The sequence below is a fragment of the Centruroides vittatus genome, unplaced genomic scaffold (assembly GCF_030686945.1).
Source record: "Centruroides vittatus isolate TY-2023 unplaced genomic scaffold, ASM3068694v2 contig_359, whole genome shotgun sequence".
NCBI classification, from domain to species: domain Eukaryota; kingdom Metazoa; phylum Arthropoda; class Arachnida; order Scorpiones; family Buthidae; genus Centruroides; species Centruroides vittatus.
The window spans coordinates 1,959,546-1,982,237 of NW_027122182.1; the positions used below are offsets into that span (position 1 = coordinate 1,959,546).

General features: G+C 28.5%; 1 protein-coding gene across 1 annotated transcript; it reads right to left on the minus strand.

Moving 5' to 3' along the window:
• Positions 1 to 1,015: 1,015 nt before the first annotated feature.
• Positions 1,016 to 21,282, minus strand: LOC136974931 (uncharacterized). The gene is made up of 10 exons (XM_067269933.1): positions 21,115 to 21,282; positions 18,158 to 18,320; positions 17,798 to 17,943; positions 16,232 to 16,349; positions 16,047 to 16,105; positions 8,000 to 8,116; positions 4,964 to 5,041; positions 4,804 to 4,879; positions 3,116 to 3,202; positions 1,016 to 1,277 (listed from the first exon to the last, which is right to left on the minus strand). Exons 1-10 carry the CDS (start codon positions 21,172 to 21,174, stop codon positions 1,210 to 1,212), a joined length of 972 nt encoding a protein of 323 aa, XP_067126034.1. The 5' UTR covers positions 21,175 to 21,282; the 3' UTR covers positions 1,016 to 1,209.
• Between the last annotated feature and the right edge of the window lie 1,410 nt (positions 21,283 to 22,692).

Genomic DNA, 22,692 nt, shown 5'->3' on the forward strand with positions numbered 1-22,692 from the left:
CTTACCTGTTGGCAAATCATCCATGTGTTGCAGTATCAATCCAATTCAGTCCTAACGGGGCGATACCAAAGTTATCCGTATGGTCAAAGTGACTAAATCGGTCAGGATTACCACTTTGGGGATCTGGAATCTAGTCCAAGTTAGCCAACACCCAAGAATTTTTCGTGAGAGGGTGTCATCACTCGCAATGGGACCGCCGAGTCGGGCCAAACGTATATGGGAAAAGAGGGACACTTAGTGCTCGGAGAGCGGAAAGAGGTTTGGTTTTATTTGATTAAGGCCATGCGACAAATGGGCGATCTGCCGACGAAAAAACTTATGGAAAACTGGACCATATTTAGGCGTTACTGATGAAGAAAATCCGGAAAACTCCACGTGGCCCGCCGTTGGTCAGGCGCAAAATCACCAGTGTTTAGCGGTTTTATCCGCTTGACCACTGATGGGCCGCGTAGAGTACACCTCCCTCAAAAATTTGGGCCAACCTGGTCCCTAGATCAGCAACTTGGTCAGATGAACATAAGGTCAAACATACTACCTTATCTAATAATTGCCATTATTTGACACAGCAAAAATTAACATTTTAAAACAACTAGATAAGATTTGGTATGGGCAAAACTTTTTCTAGTATTTTATAAATAAAAAGCTATTGCACCTGATTGTTAAAAGCAGTTCAATTGAAATTTGGTAAGATTAGTTTTTTTATGTAAAATTATGAAAATATTTCTTTTAAATATAAGTATAAAAATCTAAATTTATTACTTCAAAGTTATAATATTTACAATCTATTTTAAAATTTAAAAAAAATACTTTTCCAAATGATTATACATTTTTCCTTTGAGATCTTCTAATTTACCAGTAAATAAACAACAAGAGATTCATGTTGAACAATAGAAAAAAATGACATAATTTTGTGACATTTTAACTTCATTTTTTTTTATAAAAGAAAATATATATATATTTAATTATTTGAACTATAGCATGATTTATAATAAAGTACACAATATGCAGAAAAATGTTCATAATGCAATTTCATTTAATGAGAAGATAAATATTAATAATGCAAATAATATAAATATTAGTAAAATAAATACCATTGTATCACATAATTATAATTCTGTATTTTTCATGCAGAATGAATGAGCTGTTTATACAAATTCATGGAATATACAATGCATTTTTTTTTATATGAGAGGTTTTAACTTGTCGTCTTCAGAGACTTCCGCTTCGAGGTCTTCGTATCAGGCTGCTAGATTCTGGAGAGATTAAGTATCGGAAGGCTACGAGGAGGAGGAAGAAAAAAAATAATATATGTATTTAAGTTTTATTTAAATATTTTTAAAATGTATAAAATCTTGACTAAATTTAAACTGCCTAATTTATGGCTAAATGATACTATTGATATAATTATAAATTTTGTTATATTTTTCTGATGTTCAGATAAAACTATAACAATGTATATGATATTAAAACAAAAATTACAGATAATTCATTAAACATTTAGTGTTTTTCTATTAAAAAAAAAAAGCTTAACAGGAAATTTCAAACACTGTAACCTGATTTATAATGAAGTTTGATGGTTCCACAAAATTAATGCAATTCAATACTTTTAAATTATTAATCTTATTTCTAATACATCAAGGACAAAATGGGTGATGATTGTGGGGCAAAAAAATACTCTATTTTTGAGTTAATTTAGAAACATGATTAGATTAATGATCAACATTATCACAAGATTGTGGTCTTGTGATAATGCTTACTTCTATCTGCTTACTTTTAGGCAAGTTAGTTTAATCAATTAAATTATTAGCCTGAATATCCAGATTACAGGTATTCGGATATTAGAAAATTAAAACAAGCTATTATATATATATATATAATCAGGGTATAATGGCATAGAAAAACCATTATAACAGGAACAGCTACTAAAATAAAACCAAATTCAAAGTTTCTCTCAATCAAAAGAGGATTCATGTCAATTATGCTAGATTACACGCAGCATATTCCCTTCCATCATTAATACAGGTATAACTGAATACCATTTCCAGATATTCCAGTCAAGCATAAAAGTAATAATAATAACAACAATAGTAGTAGTAAGTTTTCCAAGGCTATACATAAACTTTTATAACACCATATAAGTACTTTATATGTATATGTTGTAATCAGTTACTGTGCTCTGGCTTAGTATTTGTTAGATAATCTTATCTATAATAACTAAATTCTTGATTTACATAAAATACTATCAGGATTGGTATTCGTTAAAAGTTCAAATCAAATATTTTAACACACACATCAAATGCTGTAAAAATTGATAGAATTCTTATAAACAACTTATAATTCAGCTAATAGATTCTTTGGCATCTATGATACATTCAAACATCAAAGTTCAATAAAAGCAAACAAACAAATACATAGTATTTAAACAGATTGAAATCTAGATTTGACTTGTTAAATCTCAAAAACAGATTTGCCAAATCCAAACAATGATATTACATTTAAAAATAATAACTGTCACACAGTTTTATTGGTATATGCAATTACTGTTGAGACTAAAAATGAAAAATTTTTGAGTGCTCTGCCAACATTCAATCCCAGGTCCCAGGAGCAGCAGGATGACACCCTTATGGGGCTGGTCAGATGTCCGAGGCAATAGCAGTTTAGGCCATCGTAAGTGTGGATTGTTTTAAGACAGACTGTATTCAAAATTAATTCTATATATTTTAATGCTAATTTTGTCTCATTTTATAGTTAACACATATTTGCCTTACAATAGTTCCTTTTATTATATGAGTAAGTTACATAAATTACATAAGTTTTAAATATATATAAAAGTCTCTGTAATCCGAACAAATAATACTTGTAAATCGGTAGACTATCTTTCAGCCAAACTGCTAATAACTTCTTTTATTTAGTATGGTATACCATACTAAATAAAAGAAGTTATTAGCAGTTTGGCTGAAAGATAGTCTACCGATTTACAAGTATTATTTGTTCGGATTACAGAGACTTTTATATATTTAATATATTAACAGCCGTCATTACAAATTTCACTACATAAGTTTTACTGAGATATATTTGAAATGAAAATACAAATTTCAAAAATTCTTTTTCTTACCTCTGTCTGATAATCCACAACCAAAATTTCTGAAGACATCTAGCAATTTAACCAAAACATAAAATCTTGATAGAATAGAAATAATGCCTGAAAGATTAAGATAATAAATATATTTTTGTCATTGTCTTAACTTTCAAATAGAAGATATCCACAGTTATGTAACCATAATAAATATATTTTAACTGACACTAAGAATAATTAAAAAAAGTAAATTCTGAAAATTATTAAAATTTAATATACATATTTATTCAAAATAAATTTACCATTTGAATAATATTACATCATAGCAGAACAAAGTACAGCTATTTCTATTTAATACATTAACAAAATTAAATGCAAAACAGTTAACTGACAATCGAAATTTTCTTACTGATTAAAATAAATATATAAATTTTAATTTTTTTTTCTAATCTTTAGTTCATGCTGTAGTCAACCTATGGTAGAATAATGTCCAATTAAAGTTTATGTAACAATAACTTGTACATAAAAACATTTTAATTCACTGATGAAACAGTGTATGATGTTAACATTTTCATGATACTATTATTTTCAAAGTTCAAAATTAGCTTTTCAGCAGATGAAAAGTAATTTTTTTGTTATCTAGTGCATACTGCATGGAAGCTTTTCTTTATATTGTTAAAACTCAATGAGAACAGTGGCTAAAACAATGGGCATTAAGCTCTGGTTCCTGCTATGATGCCAAATATATGAAATTTAACTATTTTTCAGTTTTTGTTTTATCTCTAAATTATAAGATTAAAACTGAATGAGCCAGTATGAATTTAAGCTAATAGATGAGAATTTAAATCTCACAATTAACAGTCTTACAACTTCATATCTATTTAAAAGATTTAAAAAATAAAAACTATCATTTACTCTTCTTTTATGCTACAATGGAGGGCTGAAGTCTCTGATTCAAAAGCATTTATGTGATTTTTAAACTATTGTCTATAAAACTACTTAATCATTACTTCACCAACTAAACAGATTGTACAGTTTGAACTGATGTCGATGCACTGGATTATTAATACAATAGAGCGTCATCGTTTATCTGAAAGCCGTCAACCGAAACGTCTGTTAACCGAAAGCATTCCAGTCGGTAAATTTAAATTTCCGCTAGTGCTGTGGCACTGCAATCTTTGGCTACTCCAATATTTTTGTCGTTGGTGTTTTATTTTAGCTGGCAGCACTGGCACTTTTGTGTGGTGTTTTTCTGAGGACTGTGTGTCGTGCTGAATCGAAATCCATTTCTGTCAGGGACATTAATTTTGGATCTGTGAATTTTATATTTGTAACAGATCGTGCTGTAGTTGTGCCATTTGCAATGGCGACTAAACATAAATGCGTTGTTCTCAGTGTTTCGATAAACTTAAAATAATAGATCAGTTTAAAGTGTGGTGTTAGTGGATCAAGCTTAGCTCGGAAATGCCACAATATCAGACATTATAAAGAACAGTGATGCCATTAAAAAATTTACATTAGGTTTAACATAGACGAAAATTCAACGCAAAGCGATACGCAACAGAGAAAAATTTCGACACGGGATAGATTAATATATTTTTTTGTACATAATCGGTTATCTGAAAAATAAATTATCCGAACAACCCCAGTCCCCAATTGATTTGGATAAACGACGCTCTACTGTAATTAAAAAATTATAATAAATTATTTAATAAACTAAATCTTACCAGAACCAAATTCTGAATAATTCAATGATGCTTCATATGATGTGCAATTCTTTGATAAGCAATTAAATGCCATAAACTGTAAAATAGTGCGATTTATTTAATTAAATAAAATATTTCACAAATTGATTAATGAAAATGTTAAATATAATGAAAAAGTTACTTTGTAAGTTATCCATATGGGAAGTGCCATGCTTCCATATACAAATATGTACACTAAAACTGGTTTTTCATGTGTTATCTATTTAAAAATAATTATATATATATATATATGTAAATAAATAATATATACAGTTAGGATTTTTAGAAACAAACTGAAATCATACTAAAAGGCAAAACATTAACATAGTATTCCATTGATTTTGTTCATACTGGTAACTAATACAGAAACTCCTACACTGATTTAGCTATACAATTCTTGTTGTTAATACAGCAAGAATTGATTATTATACACAGTTTATTACATTTTCTATAAATAGAAAGTGCAATATTAAACTGTATTTTCATATTTTTGTTTTTTGCATAAAACAAAAGATATGAGAACATGATCATTAACTAAATACAGTTATTTCTTACTGTTTTATTTCCATGGAAAAAATTTCAATAATAAAATAGTTTTGATGTTAACTTTATCAATTTGCACATGCACTCACTCAAAAAACAATTTACCTGATTCATAGAGAAGGAAAAAGAAATGACATTTTCTAAATATTCAGAGATTTTCAATATGTTTTACAGAACATGCTATGCTATATGCCAGGAGTGACAAACCTATGGCATGTAAGAAGAAATCATCTGGCACATTAACATATTGTATGATTTCAATTTATCATCTGTCTTTTTCAATCAGCTTTTTTTACATTTATTCTAATTAAAGCATATTCCTTTGAATAATGGTATTTAAATAAATTAAAGTCTAAAACTTTGGCATGCATAAACATCTTTAAAGTTAACTATGCTTACTATATGGAAAGTGGGCTCAAAAAGGTTTGCCACTCCTGCTATACACTATATACACACTAAGAATCTTTCTAATTCATAAATTTAATTCATAAGAAAATACTTTAAATAAGCTTTAAAATGATGTATAAAAAATTAATGTAAATGAATCCAATTGCATCTATTTTACTGTTTAATTTCATTTAAGATAATTACATGCAAAAAACAAACCCAATTTTGCTCTTGCCTTATTGGCACTTTTCCTTGCCATTATAGCTATTGAATTTACTCCATTCAGTAAAAAAACATTGTGCAATTTAACTTCAAGTTGGCATTCTTTCATTGATTTTCTATTCATTTCTTATTTTATGTTATTAACAGAAAGCTTATTGTAAGTTAAAATTTGTCATGGCGACTGATGTCATTTCTTTCAAATAAAATGGCACATATGCAAACAACTCTTACAGGCATAAGAAAGAAGTGAAAAACTACATTTGATTAAAATGACTTAATTTTCATGCAGAAATAAATACTCAACTGTAAACGTATTTATACAAAAAAATTTATTAATTTGGTATAAAATCCAGGTTACCATTGATTGATATACGCAAGAGAGTAAAGTACAAATCATTATCCAAAATGAAAACCTTTTGTAATAACTTCTGCAATTCATGTTTTCCAGTGATTTTGGCATGTTTGTTCTGTCCAGAATTACCTGCTTCTTACATATTTAATATGTTTTAGGTTTCAAAGCCTCATGGCCAAGTACACAAAACTTTCAGTTTCAGAGCTAAAGCATCAAATTAAAACCTTATTGCTGTCTTCAAAAAGGTCCTCTTCAATCTTTCCAGCTTTACTTTCACTAAAATTTTCACTTTTCTACCAGACTCCTTTCTTCTCTATGGTGGTAATCCACTCTTCAAGCATTGGAGAATGCAATGTATAGTCTATTTTGAAATTCCTTCAGTTGCAAAATGGTTTACAATACACTTTTTTTCCAAATGTTTTATTTAATATGTAAAAGTTCTACACTCTTAAACATAAAGCACTTTTTTTCATTGCCAGTTTAAAAGCAGAAACCAAATACTAGAATGTTCTACAGCACTATAAACACTTTCAAATTACAGCACATGCAGCATAATTAAAAATTATTGGCTGTCAGCTAGAATCTGAGATATTAGTATAGATTTTTCCAGACACCCATTACTTCAAAAAACTGTCGACTTCATTCACAAAACACAATAAAATTGTCCAAATTACAAGTTAAATCATATACAGAAATAATAATAATAAGCCAAACAATCGCTAAACTAAATCATGCTACTTAACCGCTATTTTTAATTTAGACATAACCATCCTTAGTTATTTATGGTGTCAACTGGGGACGATTTCAGTGCACACATCCTATAATCACCTACTAAGGCACTCAGCTGGACATTGCTTAATGCTGGCATGATGTATGTACATTTAGGATATATATAAATAAACATCCTAAATCCTGATATTTTAGTAATATGCCAAATGCTTGCCAGATAATAATGGTAAAGTAAATTAATTTAATTATTTTATGTATATATACACCATGCCAGAGTTAAGCGATGGATGGCTGAGTGCCTTAGTAGGTGATTAAACAATATAGCACTGACTTGGGATGACTTCAGTGCCTACAAGTAACAGAGGATGGTTATATCTAAATTAAATATTTCTGGAAGGAAAGATCTGATGGCAGTCTGGATAGCGTAACGAAATGCATCCGTACGGTAAACAGCAGAGGTTGCAGGTTCGAGTCCCACTATGGACCAATTCTTTTCTTCCAAAATATTCTAAATTATTTAATAAATTTTAATTTAATTATAATTATTAAATTTAATAAGAAATGGCACCTAATGCCTAGCTCTACTACCAAATTATTTAGAATTTAATTAAAAAGAATAGCGGTAAAGTAGCCCATTTAATCTGACAATTGTTTAGCACATTACTAAAGTAACAAGCTTTGGGATGTTTATATATGTATATTACAAAAACAGTTTTCTTGATCTATCTATTTATCTATCATGTTATGATTAAAAATAATAATAAAAAATCCAGTAGTATATTCATAATAGTAATTTTTTTTTTTAAATAAGTTAATGAATTAACTTTATTATATTAAGTAAACAGGAGTTAATAAAATTACATTTAAAAAAAGGTTTGTGAAATTAATTTTGTATTACAACTAAAAATCAATTTCTAAGATTAAAAAAACATTAAAAAAACTCACCCCGCAAGAAAGAATCATCCAGAATACAAGAGCATAAGACAATATAATTACAAATGCAACATAACTTTTTACGGAAAATTTGTAAACTTCATTAATTGAAAATATTCCAACAACAACCTATTAAAATAAATAAATTTCCATAAATAAAAAATTATCAATTATTTTATTCAATAAATGATATATTTTCTGAAATAAAAAACAAAACTCTTGAAATGCACTAGAAATAAATCATCATATTCAATAATTATGATTTAAATCAAAATCCTATATATTACACAATATTAAACTGTAATAGTTGATATGTTAACAATACAGTTAAAAGCATATCTGAGTAATAGTGGCAACTGACTATTAACCCATCACCATCAACTTGTTATGTACTCTCACTATTAATCTACAATGTAACATTTTTAGCCGAAATTATCTACTACTACATTTTCTCCCCTCAAAAATTAATTCCCTATGATATCAGAAACTGATATCATTCCTTTTTATAATTTGAGAAATAAATTTTAACACTTATGATTCATTACATACAAATGTATTTTGTAATAAATATTAATAAGATTTTGGAAAGAAAGATTATAAATATATATATTAAAACCTATCTAAATGCTGGAACTAAAAAAAAAAAAAAAAACCTTTAAGTACTACAAATATAATGATATAATGTTAAATATTATCTATGTTTAGATGTTTCTCTAAAGGAATTTTTTGGTATTGAGAAGATAAGTAGAAAATTATAAAATCATGCTGTCAGGAGAATACTGTATTGATTAAAGCCATTACACAAAAACAATAGAAACATACAAGAACATAATTTAGATCAATAACATACTTCGTGTGTTTGCTTAAATAAAATATCTTTCTAAACGTAATAACTGTCCACAGTACGAATCTGAGATCATCCCATAATCTCAACACCATTTTAGAAATTTCTCTTATTCAAGTAGACAGTTTGTTTAGTATTTGAAATAATAATAATAATAATATTTGAATATAGAAATTTTTGAATGATTGCCTTAAAATACAAAGTTTATTTTTATTTTAGTCTGCTTACAAGCATGTAAGCCAATCAGATGATCTCTACAACATTTATCTGATGATAAATAATAGCTTGTAATTCAAATTAATTTTATGTAGTAGTATTTAACATTAATTTAAAAAAAGGAATACCTTTAATGGTCTGTCATAATTTACAAAGTTGAATCAATTTATCATTGCAATAAAACCTGAATAAAATGGAACCTTGCCTAAATAGAAGAAATTCTGAATGAAGTGATTTTTTTATGTTAAATTTTACTATAAATCAACCCATTCAATGTGGAAACAAAAAAGAGGTTTTGAGTACAAAAAATGTAATTTAACCTAGACGAAGTGAAAAATTAAGAGCATACTCTCTATACATAATGGTCATCCAGAGCATAAAGTGTATTTTGAGAATGATTTCAAACCTTGTCAAAGAAACAAAAGGTCTTTGTTAATTAATCTATTAATCTACTACTACTACTACTTTGCTGCCTTTGTCCCTTTACAGGGGTAGGCCTCCTGGATCTTGCGTTGCCACTTTTCTCTATCTAAAGCGTCCCCTTTCTCCAGTCCTACCATTTTCATATTCTCCTCCACCACATCCACCCATCGCTTTCGCTGTCTTCCTCTACTTCTCTTCCCCTCTACTCTCAGGTCAAAAGCCCTCCTTGCCATATCATCCTCTCCTCTTCTCAGCATATGTCCGACCCACCTCAATCGAGATTTAGTTATCCTGTCCAAAATACATTCAACCCCAAATTCTCTCCTGATCTCTTCACTTCTCCTTCTCTCCCTGAGCAAAATACCGGACAACCATCTCAGCATTCGCATCTCGGTCCTCGCCAACATCAACTCCTCTGTCTTTCGGAGGGTCCACTTTTAATTAATCTATTAATCTTTGTTGCAATTAATCACAAACAGAAATGAATCATTTTAACAATCAAGATCATTCAAGGTTCAAATGAGTTTGAGAATGGAGTTGTAGAGAACAAGCAATAGTTATAAGTACTCACTTTTTGAACCTTTGTATCCGGTAAAGTACCGGATACAAAGGTTCAAAAAGTGAGTAGTTATTTAATACGGGTATTCAGACTTGAAGATTTGGCAATAGAAATAATCTGTGAAAATAAGGTAATGCAGATGGCAATATGCCTTGTACAAAGTAATCTATAACTAACTAGTATAGAGTATTTGAAAACAAGCTGATTAACATGTTGATAATTAAAGGTTAAAGCAAATGATTAATTAAAAATACTAAAATTCCTGGAGAAGTCAATAACTTGGTCTCTGCTTTACTGTATGTAACTAGAATTTCTAACAGCAAGAAAAGACACTAGTCCTTGGTACTCAAATTGATTTGGTTAGTATTTTGTGAGCTCACCGATCCCATTTGAGAAGTATTTTAATGCCTAGCACAAGTTCCTTGGAACAAGAATTTCTTGTAATCAAATAGTTCTCAATTCTTGCATTTTAATACTCCCAACTTTAGCTGAATCACTTTATTATTAGGCTTAATCCAAATTATTCCAAAGTTCACTTTTATATAAGTAAAAGTAATTCTGTGACATTTATCTGGTATAGATTAAAGATAAAAAAAAAATGAAAAAAATCTATTCAAAACAGATATTTTTGTACCATTCAAGTTTATACAGGCTTTACCCTGTTTTATAAATATTTTTAGTAATATAGTGGTCCACAAACTAAACCTTTTTCACCTAAGATCATAAAGCTGCGTATTTATAGCCATTGCATCAGTTTCTACAACTGAAAAATATATTTTACTGTAAATGCCAAAACCATGAAAAGAAATCTGAAGAATTTATTTGCAAAAATGCCCTTAGATATCAGTTTACTTAAATGCTAAATTTTTTCATTTATTTAAAAAATTATATATTAAAATCTAAGCATATTTTTTTTCAATGATCAAAAACAATTATATAAATTATTTTAAAATATTAAAAAAGTTAAAGTTCCATAAATGAATTATAAAAGAAATGAGTTTAAGAGGGGGGAAAAAATCTATAAAAAAACATTACTAATTCACACTAATCCAAATAATTGCCATAATTAATCAGGCTAGTTTTTGCTACTATTAATAATTAGATATTAAGTAATTTGGTATCAGAGGTAAATGTTAGGCATCATCTCTTGTCGAAATTTCATAATTATAATATTTTATTATTTATTAAATCATTTTCAAACAGTCTGGAAAAAAGTATCAGCCCGGAGCAGGATTCAAACCCATAACCCCTGCTTACTGTGCAGAATGTCACCAATTTTGCTATCTAGACCTCCAAGCAATTCTTTGCTTCCACATTTAAATCTTGACATAACCATCCATAGTTATAGTGCCGACTGGAAATGACTAATGCTCATGGCCTATATCAGGCATAGGCAAATGAGGCTCCGAGAGCCACATGCGGCTCTTGCTGAAAGTGTTAATTTCTGTTTTTTATTATTATTTTTACAATTTTATTTTAATAATTTTGTGAAAATATGTTTATTAAAAAAATTCAATATTTGTTTTATATTATATTTATATTATATAATAAAATTGCGCGCCTTACCATACTATCCACCACGACAGTACAGAACTGCGGCTCCCATGCATTTTGCAAAACCTACATTTCGGCTCCCGCTGAACTCTTGCTTGCCCACCCCTGGCCTATATACTCATCCACTACGGCACTCAGCCAGCGCCAGATTAAGCCTCTAGCAGGCCCTAGACAAAATTTTAATTGGGGCCCCATTTAAATAAGTTGCTTCTAAACAAATCTTAAATAATGTCACTTAAAATTTTTATTAATAATAGAAAATACAAAACACTAATACAATAATAATTGTACGACAAAAGACTTTCTGGTACAACGAAAAATGTATATAACTTTAGCCATTAATCAGCCTTTAAAATATTTAAAATTTTTCCTTTTTGGATTTTCATTTCAGGAAATTGATCAATCTAGCCATTTGAGTGTGTCTCTTTCTTTAGTAAGCATTGTTAAAGACAGCCTTTCCTGTCCTATCAAATTTCTTAAATAATTTTTAACTCGTTTTAAAACAAAGATTTTGCACTGAAGCCGAGCCCCTCCGAATTACGGGCCCTAGACATTTGTCTAATTTGTCCACTGGTTAATCTGGCCCTGCACTCAGCCCACTATTGCTTTACCCTGGCATTTTTAGACTGTTCTAAAAATTATTTAATAAATATTAAATTATTATTATTATTATTATTATTAACTTCAATAAGAGATGGATGGCAACTAACCTCTACTTCTAATACCAAATTACTTAATATCTAATTATTAACAGTAGCAAAAAATAGCCCAATTAATTACAGCAATCATTTGGATTAGTATTAATACATCAGGCTTTGGAATGATGTTAGTAATATGTATATATATAATTCAGTTCAGTTTGTATGTAATAAGATGTTTAAAAATTATAAGTTGAATCATGGTAAAAAAACATAATTTGAATATCAGATATACCAAAGATTTGCAATTTTCTGCTTAATTTAACTACATAGAGTATAATAGGAATAATTATCTGATATCATCTTCAATCAATCAATCAATCTAAGCAATCAATCTAACAAAAATTTTCTTTATCTTTACTAAATGGTACAAATAACTTAAAGTTTTTCAGGGTATGTTTGTTTATTCATATTACACTCAGAATATAAAGTGCAATAATAATTTGCACTTTTATCAACATATTACATATAAGTGCTAGAATTTTCAAATATATGTTCATGTTTTAATGATAAAAAAACTAATTAAAATTTTTATAATTTTTAAATTTTATGGCACAATTGTTTACTATAAAAACTGTAATATAGCATTATATCGTATTATATTTCATAATTTGATCCGTAATATTTCAAAATATGTTTTTAATCAAGTGTTTTCTTTCTAAATACGATATTCAATATTTTATTTTTACAGTGTCATTCATTCTCAGATTGTGTCCAGTGAACATTATATACTGGTGAAATATTTTTGCTCCCTAGGTATGGACTATATAAATAGACTGTTTGTGCCAAGCCTTTACAGCTGTCTACAACATGCTGTATACTTTCTTGTGCAGCATGACATTTCATGTCATCTGTGATATCTTTGATTGTGTTTCCTGTATACTCTTGTACTGATAACTTGGTCCTGTATTACAATCATAAAGCCTTTTGTTTTCCCAAAAAGCTTCCCATCATTCAGAAGTGATTTGATACTGCCATATCAACATGTAGTTTTACAACATAGGAATAATAATAATGCACATGTCTCGCTAAAAGTGCTATGTAAAACTAAAGTCAAGGCATAGCTACTCAAACAAGTGAAATATTAAGCTTCAATTTGGTTATTGGTGTATGTGTCTAACAATATTGCAGCTTTCTGTAGTGTCATGTATATGTCATTAAAGTTTAACATTTCTAGACTTTTCTGTAGGGTCTATGTGGTATGACACCAGTGGAGGAGGGGTCAAAAGGCACACTTTTTTCAGTGTTAGCATTTCTCGTGTTATGTTTGTAATGAATATGTATTACATTAATATCATTGATCTTATTGCATTTGTCAATGAAAATTAATATTAGATCTATTGTGATGAATTGTTTTGTTTGCAATTATAATTCTGTTATATATATTTTTGTGTGTGTCATTTTCTAATAATGACTGTAGAGTATACTCGTAGTAAAGTACCTAGGTGTTTAAATAATGTGTTTGTATGAAAGCTCTTGGTGTATTATATTTGCTATTTGATTATGCCGATGCAAATACAGTCAAACCTCAAGATTTGATCTTAATTCATTCCTAAAACTTGTTCAAAAACTGATTTGTTCTAAAACCAAAACAAATTTTCCCATAATAATTACTATAAAATAGTTTTTGGAGTTGGGAATGGATTAATCTTTTTTTTTTTTATTCACCTTTTTTTAAGCTGCATTTCATGCATAAAACTGCCTATAAAGCAATATAATAATAAATATAGTTAGTGGTGATAGAGCATTTCACTTTTAATATACATATATATTAAAAGCAAAATGCTCTGTCACCACCAACCAAAGCCAAAATTAATACTTTACAAAGAAGTGCTGTAAACAGATTCAACTCTGCCTGGATGAAATATAACCAAATCAATCAAGACAGATAAGTGATTTATCCACCCTTTCCAAAATATTGTGTTTCAACTGATTTGATTTCAATTTTAATTTAGATTAATTTAATTAATTTTATTTTAGGTGTAAAGGTCAGTTTTTATTAATATTTTATTATTTTTAGTTTTAATTAACTGGCTACCTACTATTAATAAATATTAATATTATAATATATATATATTATATTAAATAACAAAAATTTATTAATATAACTTAATCATATTTAAATACAAATTCTCGAATGCCATTTATATTACTTAAAATGTCAATTAATGCAGTTTTTATTAAATTAATTTGATTTAGATTCAACTGTGGTGTGTACCAAAAAACAGTAGTAGTAGATTTCGATGCAAATGTGGGAAATATAACTTAAATAGAAATGTCATTGATGATTCATGATGCAAGGCGATCTTGGCATCACTAACTTCTGAATCGCGAGTCTTGTCATTGATTGGTCAGGCCATTGACTTTCTTTAACAAAGGAAGTATAGGAAGTTGACTATTGGTGGCTAAGCTCTGCCAAGTAGCTTGTTCAGCAACCAAGATATCATATGGCAACTGAGATAAAAAATACTTCAAAAGTTTGTTTGTAAACCAAATTGTTCAAAAAGTGAGGTGTTTGAAACCTGAGTTCTGACTGTAGTCTGTTTGTGCTACCAGAAATTATTTACAGTAGAGAGTCATTAATCCGAATCAATTGGGGACTGGGGTTGTTCGGATTAGTGATTTGTTCGGATAACTGATTATGTACAAAAAATATATTAACCTGTCCGATGTTCAAATTTTTCTCCGTTGCGTGTCGCTTCGTGTTGAATTTTTGTCGATTTTAAGCCTAATGAAAATTTTTATAATAATAATCGAGGCTATTGTATCATTAAAAATTATTTCTTTATTTTGTACAAACAAAATAAATATATTGAAGAATATAAAAACATGAAAATTATACTTTAGAAGTAAATCTAGTATCAAAACGTTTGATTCAGCACGACACAGTCCGACTGAAAATCGTTTGGATAACCGGCGATTCAGATTACCAGGGTTCAGATTAACGACTCTCTATTGTATATTGTTTCTGGCAGAATATGGAATTTTCTGCAAGAGTCATTTGCAAAAGAGGTATTCTTCAGAAAGTGTTTTCTATAGTTTTTTTAGTGTTTAAGATCTGATCTTGACTGGCACCCATAAACCCCGCTCTCTCTCTCTCCAAACAGGCAAACCTAGTCAGCCAGAAGTTTGATGCAGTTTTGTCAACATAGTCCTCAACTAGGTTGTAGGCATACCTGCCATTAAGTGCCTTTTGGGCCCATGACTGCTTAATGGTGTATATGTTATTTGTGTGTTCAGGTATTTCCAGGTGCTCAAAGTGTAAGTTTAAATGGTGTGCTGTCTGCCAGGGTTGGCTTTATGTAATTTTGATGTTTCTTTTTTTGTTGAAAAATTCCCACAATGTCAGTATTTGTTTGTAGTGGAGGCTAACTATGTTTATTAAGTCAATAATAATAATAATAAAGAATTTCATAGAAAAATAAATTTATTTGCAATTCCAAATTAATTAAAGGAGAAAAATTCTTGTATTTGTGGATAAATTTTAAAATATACTCTCAGGGTTATATTTGTAATCCTTTTGATGAAATAACATAACAAATGTGTTTTATTCATATTACAGTAAATATTTGAATGAACCTAAAATGTGTAGAAGCAGTCTAAAATAGAGTTGCATAAGCATAAAAACAATAGTTAAATTGTAAATAAATGTTTAGATTTAGGTAGAGTTTTATTATTACAAAAACAAAAATCACAATTATATGAAAAACAACAAATAAAGTTTGAATACTTAAAAATTATAAAATAATAATAATACATACTTACAACTAACAAGAAATCAAATTTCATAAAACACAGCAAAAATCTACGTTTCTTATGCATATCTGAAAGTAAAAATTTATGAAATATCACTTCCAATTCTTAGTTTAACATAATATAAATATTTTAATAACTTAAATTAAAAACATTGCAACTTCAACTAAGGAAATATTCAAGTAAATTTAACTCACTTAAAAATTCTTCTGATGTTCCAACTATATAAAATTCTGACCAATATTCACTGCATGTTACACATAAGCAAAATAAAAAACTTGGAATGATCAAGCATGATGGTATGATGTTTCTGAACTGAAAGAAAATTAGTTTAACAATTTATATTTTCATTTACTAATATACTCAAATTTGTTTTACGTATTAATAGGACTAGGACTAAAAGTTTCTGTATTTTTCTCCATAATAAAAACTAGTTTTTATGCAATTTTTTAAATTGCTTAATTGGCCATAAAACTAGAAAACCAGGTATTTAGCTTAAAATACTTAAATTGAATATTAACTAAAGGAGACTTAACTTCTTAACCTAACTAAAAGAGAACAGTAGTAATAAAAATGTAGACTAAACAGAAAATAATCCAAATAAGCAAAAATTAATATGATTACTATAGAATATTTGGGCTTGCTTTTTATATATATATATAATATAATATAAATATATATATTTTTTTAAACAGAAATAGAAAAAGCAATATTTTATTGCTTGAGATAACAATTTCTGAACTGCATACCAGTAATTATCTTGCTTTCAATGGCTACCCTGAAGGCATGGAATATACAGTAGGGAGGGTTTTACAATGTTTTTATTTTTGTTCTTGCAATTTTCTAAAAAAGGTATATGTTGTCATGGGATATCCACACAAAATTATGGTATATGCTTACAATACATGCTCTAGATATCACAATAAAACTGGTAACGTAGGCTTTTTTGTAAAACTTTACATTCAATCTTATTAAGACAGAATTTTGAACACAGTTCTTCTAGATTTAAAAAGGAGTTATCTAAAATTATGGTATTTTGTTAACCTTATTTATTTGTTTTATTCATTAAAATGTAATATATGATACTAAAAATAATTTTATAAATGTCTATAAAACACCAATAGATTAGTCTAAGTTTTATTTTACTGTATATTGTTTTTTGTACTTTTATTGGATTCTGTCAATTTGTTTTCTCAGGCAGTAGTTATCACTTGTCTTTTCACATTACTAGTATATATGTAATTAGAAATTAATTTAAAGCTAATTAAATTGCTAATTAAAGTAAAGTATTTCTTATGTCACTCTGAGAATAGAATAAAAATTCTCAAAGACTAAATTTGTAAATTAAAATTTAATCCCAAGAAAAATTTCAGTAAAAATCTTCACATATTTTCAAATGAAGTTAAATTGAGATATTAATGTTACAGGAACAATGTTAAATATATATTTTGTCTTAATAAACTTTTTCACATGACATTGATTACATCAATACAATGAATCATGCACTATAATTATTACTTTATGAAATTAAAAAAAACTAGAGCCAATTTAAATAAAATAAATACTTTTTTAAAATTTAATAGCTTTGTCTATTAATTTATAATCCAGTTTAATAATTTAAACCGGTTTCAAAAACAATTACATCACATTGACCAATAATGCTGCCATAGTCTATTAAAAGAATGTGTCACTATTACGATAGCAATATATTAAAATATATGCACTCGGCTATTGTAAATTATTATATAAATTTTAATACGTACCAGCTTAATTGTTAAATCAGGAGTAGGATTGAAGAAATAATCAATCCAACAGTAAGATATTGCCAATGCCATCGAGAGGAAGTGCAAGTACATTTCATATTGATATTCATATACGATCCCGTGATAAGCTAACCAACCGGCTATAACTAAAAATATCAATAAAATATAACACTTAATATAAATTCTGTATTTGCAATTATTTGGGTCATTGCATAAAAATTATTGCATAATATTTGTAATTAAAAATATTAATTCTTGAAAATCCACTTTAGTTACACATTTCAAAAATATAGGTCTACATCAAAAGCTAGATAATGATTAAAGTAACAAAAGAAATTTCAAATAAAAGCATTCATTTACCTCCTATAAATAAAATAATGACATCAAATTTAAATGCTACGTGTTCACTGTTATACGAATTTAATAGTTGAGCAATTGTAAGACTGGCTAAAGTTAAGGCATTCACAGTAGACGAAAGGAGAAAGCTCCACCTACGACATTTCTGAGACATTCTGAGACCACACTACATTAAAAAAAAATTTTTAATTAGCACATAATAAATTTATTTTCTACTTTCTTATAAAATATTCAATTTACTTTTGTTAAAACTACATTTGATAAGTTTGTGAACTTCAAATATATTTAGACATTGATCTAATCTATTTTTATCTCTGTTTCTAGTTGCGATATGAAGTCATTATTCCCTTCTTTAACCGATTAAAGAAGGAAATAACGACTCTACATCGGGTGAAAACCAAGACAAACAATTTGCATTAGAAAAATTTTTAAATTTTCCAATATAATTTCAGCTGCTTTCAAACAGAACAAATGATGCTAGCATATATCTTTTTCTTCTTAATAAGTTATACAGTGAGATGATTTATCATTAATCATTTACTGAAAAAAACAGCTTTGTATAAGAAACCATAAACTTAATATTTAATATATAGATGTCAAAATAATTGTTACGTCCCATTCAGCATGACAGCACTAGAAGTTATATAAATATTTCACAATTCTAAACACTTTATCAATGTTGCAGTAATTAATTACTTTATCAGGAGTTTTATTACATCTAATAAAGCACATATTGACAAATATTTGTTAGATAAGAGTAAAATTAAAACCTCATCCTCACCAATAAGTTTTAAAACATAATACTACATTTCGCAATTTTAAGAACTATAATATTTAATATAATTATTACATTAATTCTATATACTGTATAGTTAGTGAAGTTGAGCAATAGAAAAGTTTTGAAATCTATTTGTATCAAATGCAATTTAAGCAAAACAAAATAAATGCAAACCTAAAGATAAAGTAAATAAAACTGTCAGTTTTATTTATTTAATGAACAATTATTGGCATGAAGAGTATATTTTTATTTATTGAAACCAAAGGAAACTGCAAGAAAACATTGATTTGATAAAAGCAAGACAACAAAAAACCATAAGGTTACTTATTACATTTATTTAAGTCTATTTTAAGAAATATAATAAACATTTGTAATCTTTAACTGTAATACCACCTTATAATTCCACACAGTAAAAAAGTTTATTCCTTTGTACTACAAAAACATGATAAACAAAACACATGCACACATGTATAACACAAAATTATATTGCCACATTTTAATCACACAATAATGTAGCTCTTTAATTATAAGCTACCATCTTGTGCTATAAATTTTAAAATTAGAAATTAAGAATAAATTTGGAAGAAAATATTAATCCAGAGCAAGAATCAAACCTGCAATTCTTGCTCAGGTAGTGTGATTAACTTTAGATGGTAAGCAAGAATTAAGTCAATCACACTACCTGGATTTATTTATTTAGAATTGTTTTTATAAATCATAAATTGCTTAATGCAATTTATATTAGTTTATTTAGAAATTGTAAAAATATTTGACTCAAAAATTTAATTAATTAACAATTTTTTTCCTTTTAATTTCATCAACTGTCTGAAATACGAATCAAGCTTCAATGCCAAAATAAAAAAAAAACAGTACTTTAAAAACAATAAAATTCAAGCAATTTTCCCAACTACTAAATGCTTTAATTGAGATGATATTTTGGTTAATTAAACTTTGCCTCAGTCAATCTTATTTACTCAACTAATGTAAATAAATGAAAATGATGACTTTTGTAATTGGCAAATATATTTTGATAATTTATACTATCTTTATTTGGATTTAAAATATTCAAGTGAACTTATGAATTAATTCATTAAATACAGAAAAGTATTTAATTAGCTATCTAATGATTATTTTATGAATAGTTTTTAATAATTTTACAATCTCATTATTTATCAATAAAAATAAAATTTTAAGTCAAATTTTTAGAACTTTATAAACATTTGAAGCAAATATGAATATAGAATGGCCACAAAGTTCCTTCATATGCTAGGTTAGAGCTGTTGAGAGGGAGAAACCGGCTATTTTTCTCCAGATCCAGAGAAAACTTACGAATTAAATTTCTATTACATTATTGTATAACAATCAGAAGTGATGCAAACTTCATATCAAAAGCCCTCAGTGGTTTCTACTCTTACAAATTGCTATTATTTTTACTAGCAAACAACAAGTATGTATTTCGCTTGTTAAAGGATAAAAGCGACCCACTCTATCGAGTCCCACACAAGCTCTCGACAGTCCTAATTATTCATATAGGACTTCATTCTCTATACAAATTTTAATTTTTTCCTCATGTTCTTACAGATATCTCCAATACCGGCATGAAAGACCACTCTAACAATACCAACTAACTATTTTAGGTCTTTGACAATTGTAAAACAGATACGAAACATTATGAAAAATTTTAAAAAGAATTGCCATTGGCTCAAAGGGGCCACAACGTTCCGATTCGCACCCATTCGTCACTCACCGAATTATAAATAATGTAAGTATTGCTTTAATACAGTGTGACAATTAAAAACTTCCAGAATAATTCTGAGTAAATTTAATTCATTCTAGATAAACAGCTCTTACAATAGAATTCTATTGTAAGAGCTGTTTATCTAGAATGAATTAAATTTCTATTACATTATTCTATAACAATCAGAAAGCACGCAAACTTCATATCAATTTCCGGTATATTTAACATTATAAGCAATCTACAACATAATATTTCCGTAAACATTCGGTTTCATTAATCACACGGGTAAATATTCGCGCAGAAAACTTTTCTACAGTGGAAGTTACTTTTAGTTAATTTGCATATATTCACTTACACATACATTTCACTAAAAGTAACTTCTACCGGTTGACGTTGAGTCGGCGATTTTCTTTCAAATTATTTAATTAAATTATAAAAACTTACTCCGTTCATTCTGCGAAAAGAATCGCCAAATATACCTCCATCGATCGTTTGATAAGACATAACCGTCGGAATGCAGAAATTATGTGAATAAACCTGGAAAAATCACTGTCTAGCCTTCCATTACGGCCCGTAACACTTTACTTCTAAATCGGGATAGAAGCATGTGATTAGTCACGTGACGACCTTGGATGGGGAAAATAAGGCCAACTAGTTTATCAATTTACATAGAATTATTAAACAATTTTCATTTTATAACCGCATATAGCGGCAAGAGAAAAAGCCGATCGTAAGTATTAAACGGTAACTACGAGTCATCTCGTAGATGGCAGTCAATTAAGCGTCTAAATGGAGAATAATGTCCGGCAGAAAGAGGACTATGAATTATTTTGAGTGCGTAAAAGCTACTTTAGTTAAATTTCTAAAGGTCATCTTAAATAAATAAATAAATATATATATATATATCCAGTAACGAGTTGCGTAACTTTCCCGGAAAAACATTAAGACGTATTAGTAAAAAGAATTTAAATTGTGTCTGTGGCGCCATCTGTTATGAGATTTTTATTAAAAAATAACTTTTATGTTATTAATTATTATAAAGTGGCAAAAGGCTTAAAAATATAAAGTTTTTAATATCTTTTAATAATAACAGATGATGCCACACACAGTGGCGTAGCGTGGGTGTCAGCCGCCCGTGGCGGAGGAAAATTTCTCCGCCCCCTTAAAATTTCGCCCCCTTAAATAAAATACGGGGAATCCCTACAAGTCAGTACAGACGGTGTTGTCAGTCGCTACAATGAGCAAGATGTCATTATTATACATTCATTGAAAGAAAGAGGATTCTCCATTTACGTCACAGAATAAGTAATGAAAAATTCCGTGCTCATTTCAGTCGGTCCGAATCGTAGGTGCGACAAAAATATGAAATGAAATGGTTCAAACTTTTACAAGATATTATTATTATTTATTCTGAAAAAATGCCGCCCCCTAAAAGTGCCGCCCGGGGCGGGCCGCTCCTGCCGCCCCCACTACGCTACGCCACTGGCCACACACGCAGTTTTAAATGTTTCCGGAAAAGTTAAGTAACTTTTTGCTGGATTTTCTCGTTTATTTTATTTATTTATTTTTAAATGTTTTGGTTCATAACGCCAAGATTCGCAAAAGATCCGAAAGATCAAATTTGAGAAAATTACAATACTTTCCCGTGTATGTTATAACACGGGAAAGTATTTTACTGTAAGATTGAGAGTAAAATAAAACAATTTTATTTTGCTGTTTGCAATACTTTTTTTTAAAATCTAAATCAAAATATTTATCCAGTGTCAATACAGAATTCTAACTGATACTCCATAGTGTATTCAAGTTATAACATCGGAGGCAGGGAATAGGAAATTCGGGATCGAATCAGTCCCAGGAATTCTTCGTATCTATCCCGGATGTGTCAAGCATCGTCTCTCACCACCCGGCCACCCCTATTGTGGCCTTGCTAAAAAAAAAAGCTCTTCTTAGTGCCAATAGGGCGGAAAGATTAAAAATTAAAAAATAATATATTATAATTTAAAATAATGGGAAAATTATAAT